Source organism: Otolemur garnettii, unplaced genomic scaffold (assembly GCF_000181295.1).
Source record: "Otolemur garnettii isolate 467f Iridium unplaced genomic scaffold, OtoGar3 scaffold00185, whole genome shotgun sequence".
In the NCBI taxonomy this organism is placed as follows: domain Eukaryota; kingdom Metazoa; phylum Chordata; class Mammalia; order Primates; family Galagidae; genus Otolemur; species Otolemur garnettii.
In genome coordinates this window covers 1,331,675-1,339,779 of record NW_003852580.1, presented here as the reverse complement: position 1 = coordinate 1,339,779, position 8,105 = coordinate 1,331,675, and the positions used below count along the sequence as shown (strand labels likewise).

The window sequence follows — 8,105 nt, the reverse complement described above, 5'->3', positions numbered from 1 at the left end:
CCGGGCTGGATTTGAACCCGCCACCTTAGGTGTATGTGGCTGGCGCCTTAGCCGCTTGAGCCACAGGTGCCGAGCCGAGGCACAAGTTTTTTGTTTTGTTTTGTTTTTTCAGTTTTTGGCCGGGGCTGGGTTTGAACCCATCACCTCTGGTATATGGAGCCAGCAGCCTACTCCTTGAGCCACAGGTGCCGCCCAGGATACAAGTTCTTAAAGCCATGGGGCAAGGGCCACCTTGAGACCCTCTTTCCTGAGCCCACTGTCAGGGGACACAGTAGGATGGAGTCCACCACAGCCCTTACTGGTGGGAGTGCCCAGCAGGGAGGAAGACCCTCAGGAGACAGGCAGGGAAGGCGGCAGCTCCCCCTACCCGCTCTCAGCAGGGTGGCTCCCTGCCCCTCTCTGCAGCCCCTCCCTGGTCTCCACAGACATGTGCCTGTGGGCACTCTAGCTGTCCACCCACCCGTGTCATGGTCACATGGTCACTTTTGCAGGTACCTCATTTCCCCACTGGGCTGAGGCCTGCTGGCAGCAGCACCCATGAGGGCAGAAAGCAGTCAGAGCCGTGGGATGGGAAAGGAGGGCTCTCGGGCCCCACCCAGACCTGAGGCAACACTGGCAGAGAGCCGGGCCATCTGCATTTTCACAAGACACCTTAGAGTCACCTAGAGAGCTTCACGGTTCCAAAGCCCAAGTCACCTCCCAGATGATGACAGTGGCACCCCCACCTCATCTTCCAGGAAAACCCGTGTCAGAGCTGCTCTCGGGAAGGTCCCCACACCACAGGACCAGCCGTTTCTCACTGCCTGTGGCTTTGCAAGCCCTGCCCGGAGGCAGTGACACCACCACCAACCCAGCCGCAACTAGAGTCCACTGCGGGCCCAGTCACTCTGCAGGAGGCTCTCACACTCCAGTGGACGGTCCTCTGAGCCAGCCATTCACAAGCTCCCCACCCCCAGCACTAAACCCATTGAAAAATCGCAGCTCCTGCCCTTCAGCTGGGAAGAGGCTTGAGGCTCGTCCTCTGCCACCTCCAGGGCTCCCACCTCAGGCCTGAGCTACCATGACCACCCCAAATCCTCCAGGCTGCACCTCTAGACCCATGAATGCCTCCGAGGCACAATGGCCAACAGCACACAGCACAAAACACAACCCACAGAAACCGGCACCCGACGCCCAGGAGAGTCTCCGACAACGCGTCCAACAACAGCCAACACATTGTCTTTCTTTCAGACATCACCTCCAGTTTTCCTGCGTGGAGGAGGCCTCCCTTTTATGATGGAAATAACTACTGGCTCTAATTTGGCCTTAAAATCCCAGGTGACTCCTCACAGACTCTCCTGTCTCTTTCCCTGCCTGAGCATTTCCAGGACAGCACAAGGGGGCCGTCCGGGTGGTGAGCCCACTGTTCCCTCAGCTTCCTGAGATCAATCCCATGTCCCTCTAAACCTCCGAAGTTGTGAGCAACAAATGTCCCACCAACAAGCCACAGACGCCATTTGTGTGATGGGCATTTTGCTGCCCGTCAGGACCAAGTGGCTCAAGTCCAACCAGCAGCAGGGTCAGGCGGGCCGAGTGTGACCTGAGTTTCAGGCTTTCCTGGAAGGATCTGGGCCTAACTCACTGGGAACACAGAATCCTCCAGAATTATCTGGAGCAGCCCCCAGTGCCTGCACCAAGCCCCGTGCCTCCCAGGGCAGACTCCAAGGGCCCTACGCTGACCTGCAGAAGCCCACGGGTTTTATCCTTCCACGGCCTTGATAAACCCTGAGTAACCATAACTGTGGAGCCTGATGTGCACCTGTAGGGCCTGTGGCTTTTGGGGGGGGATGATGTCCCCCAACCCGTGGGGGCAGCTCCTGCTGGATGTCCATCGCAGCCTCTCAGCCTAACTGGGGCAGAGCCCAGGTGCACACGTCCACTTCCACAGCATCCCAGGAGCCATGCCTGGGAACCTGCCTCCAGCTCCAGAGCCTCAGCCCCTTGTGCACAATCCACATTGTCCCCACTGTGGTCACCCCTGGACCTGTTCCTTAGGGCTGGGGCCCCTGCTGAACCCCAAATTCAATGTCTTACAGCCTATTCAGAACAGCTGCTGCCCTAAAACTCCTTGGTGGGCGCCTATGATCAGTCTCCTGGGTTCAGCAAGGATTTGGGCCACAAGTTTGGGTGCCCGGGCAGCTCCAGGCTCCTCCCGTACTCCTGCACTGTGTCCACCTGGCAGCACCAGCCCCCTTCTCCCAGGCAGCAGCATCCTACACATCACACAGCAGAACAGCCCCCTTCTCAAAACACCAGCACAGAGCGCAGTGTGAGCTACTGCTCTGTCTGGAGGAGGCCGTAGGCCCCAGCACCCCTCAGATCAACCATTTCCTGGCCCCACATGTGCCCCCTCCAAGAATCTCCTGGACAACCCAGAGTTCCTGGGCACAGTTCAAGAAACACCAGCGTCGGCCTCAAACTGGGCTCAACCCAAGGCCTTGAGGCCTTGAGGAGCAGTGTGACCGACTAGACCAGGCCCATGAACACCTGGCCAGGTGACCACGAAGGGCCCTGCCGCCCAGGCCCACACCCTCGCCCTCCTACCTGGAAGCCGCGATCTCGGCCTTCTGCTTGGCGATGGTGGCGGCCCGCTCTGCGGCCTCCACGGCCCGGTCCACCTTCTCGCGGATCTTGCTGGCCCGCAGGGGGATGAGGTTCTTCCGCTTTCCGCTCACGAGGATGTTCTGCTTGTACTTGCCCTCCTCCTTGGTACCGTCGGGGAAGGTGAGGCAGCCGTAGCCGTGCCGCCGGTTGCCGGCCCACTCGCCCTCGTACCTGAGCCCGTCCGAGCGCTGGCTCACCCCGAAGCCTGAGCGCTTGTCATTCTTCCACTCGCCGACGTAGGTCTCGGTGGTGGTGGCGTCGATGTCGTCCTCGATGACCGCCAGGTCGGCCTCGGCCTCGCCCAGGCTGATGGTGGAGTGGATGTCGCTGGCGGTGGAGCTGACGGTGCTCATGCCGGCCTCGCTGCGGAAGGAGCTCTGCTTGCTGCGCTGGCTGGCCAGGCTGCTCTTGGACTCCGACTTGCGCAGCTTCAGTCCGCTGAGCAGCGAGCGCCGGAACAGCCCCTTCTTCTTGCTCTTGAGGACCTCTGAGTCGCTGTGGGCCACGAGCACGAAGCCCCCCCGGGACACGGCCGGGCTGCCGGCCACCGCCGGGGACGCATCGGGGTGCAGTGCCGTGCCGTTGGTGTGCTCGCTGCGCAGAGAGTTGATGGACGTCCTCAGGGGCGAGCGGATGACCGCGGCCATGCCGTAGGGGACGCTCTGCCGCACACCGTAGCCCTGCCGCATGCCGCCGACCCACTGGCCCTGGTACGTCCCTGGGGAGACAGACAAGAACAGGGTGAGTGCCTGGGACGGCAGCAGAGGAGGGACGGGCGACGGTGAGTGGACACAGCCACAGTGCTCTGTTTTCCCTTCCTCTGTGGATGACACTTGGTGGGGTCTGTGTTGAGGGAACAGACCATGCTGCATTTTTACAATTTATACCACACTGATGGTCATTTCTAAAAACATATCTGTCCTGCTTCCTGCAGCTGGATTTTGTTCTCTCCTAGAAACTGGGCTGGAGTCTGTGTGCACAGTGAGGGCGCAGATGCCGCAATGCACTGGGGAGCCCCCGCGCGGGCCGAGGCCTGGGGAGGGATGTCACCATCGGGAGGAAGCAGCACATCCTGGGCTGTGGGACAGTGGGGGCAGCTTTAGGGACGTGGGCTTGGACTGTACGCTCAGCACCGAACAGGCTGGCAGGCAGGGCAGTGAAGCCCCCATCGCTGCAGATATCTAAGCATGGAAGACCACTCAGCAGGAAAACCGTGGGAGAGACCCAAGCGCTGGGGAAGGGGCAGTGGCTGATGACCACTCTGATTAAAATCCGCAGACCTGATGTTCCCAAAAGCAATGAAGGGAGGCCCCTGAGCAAGCGTGTGTGTGCCCAGGTTAGCAGCACGAGCCACAAAAGCCAAAAGGTAGCAGAAACCCCGGTGTCCATCTGCAGGCCGACGGAGGGACAAAGTGCAGTTTACACACGGTGGAATACGACTCAGTCTTACACAGAAATCCTGACCCTACCAGAACACAGATGAACCTTGAGGTCATTCCACTAAGTGAAATATGCCAGCAAGACAATCACAGGAGGATCCGGCTCACATGTGGTCCCCACAGTAGACAGAGTCACAGAGACAGAAGACTCACGGGTGCCGGGGAGGGGGCATGAGGTGGTACTGTTTAATGGCAGTGCACTTTGGAGTGATGGAAGAGCTTTGGACGGAGCGAGGACAGTTGTCCAGCACTGCGAATGTAATTAATGCCACTGAATTGTATACTTAGAAGTGGTTAAAGTAGTAAATTCTGTCTTATATATTAGTGTAATGAAGTAAAAAGGACAAGCCAGCAGCAGACCAGGCTCATTTACTGCCATACCTATTAGCTGTGTGGATTTAGGTAAGTGTCTGACCCTCTCTGACCTTCCGCTTTCTTATCTGTGGAACGGTCCAAACTGGTCACTGTGAGAGTTAAGGGAGCCTCGGGCCAGCGCCTGACGTGGGAAACCTTGGCCCACGCTCCTGAGTTATCCGCTATGATCGCAGCCAGGCACCAGCGGAGGGGCTCACCCCTGGGAAAGGCTTTTGGGGGAGAAGAGCGGGCCTGTCACCTGCTCCTCCCACTCAGCATGGCAGAGGCTGGGACTCAGCAGCAAACAGGTCTTATTTGTCACACACAGTGTTCTCATAAAAAATTGGAATTAATGGGTAGCATTTCAAAACAAGAGATTTCACACAGAAGTTCAGATCTCCTGGGTCTCCTGAAAAGTCAGAGAAGCTGGCAACCCTGGATCTTTCTTTCCAGACGGCAAGAAGGACTGGCGTCTGGCAGCAGCGGGCTGTAGGCAGGGCACCCGCCAGACAGCCGTGCCCTCATCACCCCACTCACGCGTCCTGCCATGGAGGCCAAGATCCAGGCCAGGTGTGGAAGCCAAAGCTTGCAGCATGGCCCCAAGTGACCTCGGTGGCTGTTCTGTCACTCCCTGCCGCCTCCCTACAGCCCCCAGTCAGGACAGTTCCTGACCCTTCCCAGGCTGCTCTGGCTGAGACTGTTCAGACTGCCCAGCTCTCACTGATCCAAGTCAGCTTGCACCCCCTATGCCACTGCACCCCCAGCTCACGGGGCCAACAGCATCCACGGCCTCCATATCAGCTGCCAGCTACAGACTGATTCAGGACAGCCACCGGCTCCTGCTGTTCCCAAGCAGGTCTTCCCCACTCAACCAGTTAGGAGCCCCCAGAAGGAATGGGCTATGTCACAAGCACCTCAGCTTCCAGGTGACAGTGAACATGACAAACCCTGGGCAGAGGACACCTGGGGCTGAGTCTCAGACACAGCCCTGAGGGTCCTCTGCTCCCAGAGACGGGGCTGCCCATGTCCCACTTCAGCCTCCTTTGGGAAAGTGATGGACAATGCAGGCGTCTGAGGTCAGCTCTCCTGGCAGAGCCTGAACCGGGTCCTGTGAACATGATTTACAGGGGGAGAGGGGTACATGAGGGGGTTGTGGGGGATGCAGGGAAGAAGACAGTAGCAGCTCAGAGGTGGAACCTGCTGCACCCTGAGATATGGGAGTCCAGCACTGGTGCCCCCACACTAGCCGGTGACTTTGTACCCCTGAGCTGGGGCAGTGCCACTGGCCTGCTGGGGGAAGCAGCTGGCCCCAGACTGCGGGCCCACTGCCACAACTGCAAGCAACCGGACTGGAGTACGGGGCATCCTGCTCCTGCTCACCCTGCTGGGCCACGGCACCTTCTTCCCCAAGAGGCTGCAGCCTCCAAGGGCAGCACCTGGGCCTAACCCTAGGGCACCAACACACACCCTTTCAGACAGTCAGCCTCAGCCCCACCCCGGGAGGCCCTGGCACAAATGAGATGTCCGTGATGGAGCAGATGGCCAGGCTGGCTGGGCAGCTGGGGGCAGTCACACTGTGAGAGTAGAAGAGTGGTGGGACCAGACCCTGGGATCAGGCTCAGTGGGTCCCAGCGGGGTGGCCTGGGAGCAGGGGCCTTTTAAGAAGGCCTGACCTGGCTGGACAGTGTCCTCCCTGCACCCAGCTCAAGCTGGGAATGAGCTGGCACAGCAGGGCCTCCCATCCCTGAGCCTGTCCTCACTGACGCCTCTATACGAGGGGTGGGGCACAGCTGTCAGATGTCCTCAAGGTCCCTCCATGTCAGAGCAGGTGTCCAGATGTCCTTCCTTTCTAAGGCCAAGTGATGCTTCCCTGTGTGGACAGACCATATTTTGTTTGGCTGTTAGGCCTTCATTTTTTAACTATTGTTTGTCCTTATCTGGAAGCTGGAGCCTCCCTTGAAGGAGGACGGGGTGCCAGGGAGTGGACTGAGACTCTCCCCTTCCTGGGGCACTCCCAGCTTTGGGGGGTGGCCTAACATGCTGGTTTCAGTAGTGCCCCAGCTCCATGAGACCAGAGGCACTATCTTGGAAGGCAGAGTTAGCAAGTAAAATACAGGATGCCCAGTTAAACTTGAATTTCAGATAATCCATGAATTCCTTTGAGGAGTAAGTATGTCCACTGAAAAAACATTTGTTGTTCATCTGAAACTCAGTCTTACCTGGGCGTCCTGGGTTTCACCTGATGGGGGCTGCAGTGTGGTCAGCCTGAGAACAGGATGCTGAGACACAGACACGCCATGTCCTGTAGGACTGTGTGTGTCCAGAGCAGGCAACTCCAGAGCCAAGACAGTGCCCTGGTGGCTGCTGAGGCCTGGGGGTGGTGGGTGGGGCAGGGATAGCTGGGTATGGGGCTTCTCTCTGAGATAATGTTCTAAAATCCACTGTAGTGATGGCTGTGTAAATCTGCATGTTCTAGAAACCACTGAAGTGTGCACTGTAAACGGGTGAACTGTATGGTTTGCGTAATTATATGTCTAAAAATCTGTATTTTTTCAAAAAGCCTCCAGCTCATGGAGTCCCTTCTTGCTCTGCAGAGAAAGAGTGGGCCATCACACTGGCCCCAGGAGGCCACCCCAGCCTGCTGTGCCCTGGGAGAGACACTGCCATCCTGTCATCTGGCCCAATTGTGGGGACACACCAAGGCCTATGTCCAGTACCCACACTCCTCATGCCTGGGGTACACAGGAAGGGCTCTTGGAGGCCAGCAATTGGGGTGTATCTCCAAGCTGTGCCCCTCAGCCCTAAACTTCCACAGAACACCCCGAAATCCACCCATGAGATGGGGGGCCTGGCACAGAACTCAGAGGTGGGAATTTTGATGCTGTGGCATTCACGGGGGGGAGGGAGGTGCGTGGAAGAAGTGCTGTCTGTTCTCACTAAGCCCCACTTGAAACTTTGCCCCTTCCTAGACTGGGAAATGCCTCAGACCACAGTGCTGTTAGCCAGATCTGGGACCTCGTCACCCAGAGAAACAGCACGTCCCATTATGGTGGGCACAAACACCCAGGGACAGTGTTACATCAGGGCCTGTCCTGGCCAGGGAGCCCGCGACGAAGCTTCCACCCACACTGCCGGACACTGGTGGGGCTAGCCAAGGCTGGACGGGCCAAGGCCGGCAGCACCCGCCCCAGCACCTGCCTACAGCCCTCCTGGAACATCTGCCATGCCAAGACGCCCAGGCTTAGAGCAAGGAGGGTGCCAACGGCATTGTAGGAGGGCAGGACAGAGAGGGTCTGAGGAGGTGGCCAGGAAGGAGGAGGAGGCCAGCCTTGCTAGAGTGGCCAGAGGAGGACCTGTCCTCCAAAAACCCCCTCCTTGCTGACTCAGCATCCATGGGGGCTGAGCCTGGGTGGAGCCTCGACCCCTCTGCACATCCCCCTCCCACGGTCAGCCCCCACCAGGCCCAGAGCTGACACTGTGCCCCTGCGGGACCCAGGGTATCTCAGTCACCTTGAGGGAGGCAGGACACTGCGGCCCCTTCACTCCCTGAAAGCTGGACAGCCCCAGGAGGTGGCTGTGGGGGCAGCGTGAGGCACCCTCTGTAACCCTGGGAGCCTCCTTTTCTCTTCCCTTACGTGGCACCAGCATGGCTCATTTCAAGGCACTGTT

The 8,105-nt window shown here is 58.7% G+C and overlaps 1 protein-coding gene across 1 annotated transcript in view; it reads right to left on the bottom strand.

Moving 5' to 3' along the window:
* The window catches only part of JPH3 (junctophilin 3), a 42,238-nt gene that overhangs the window by 24,826 nt on the left and 9,307 nt on the right, over positions 1 to 8,105 (bottom strand). Inside the window, exon 2 of the mRNA XM_003800795.2 lies at positions 2,584 to 3,361. Within this exon, the coding sequence (XP_003800843.1) occupies positions 2,584 to 3,361 (778 nt within the window). The remainder of the gene's footprint in view (positions 1 to 2,583; positions 3,362 to 8,105) is intronic.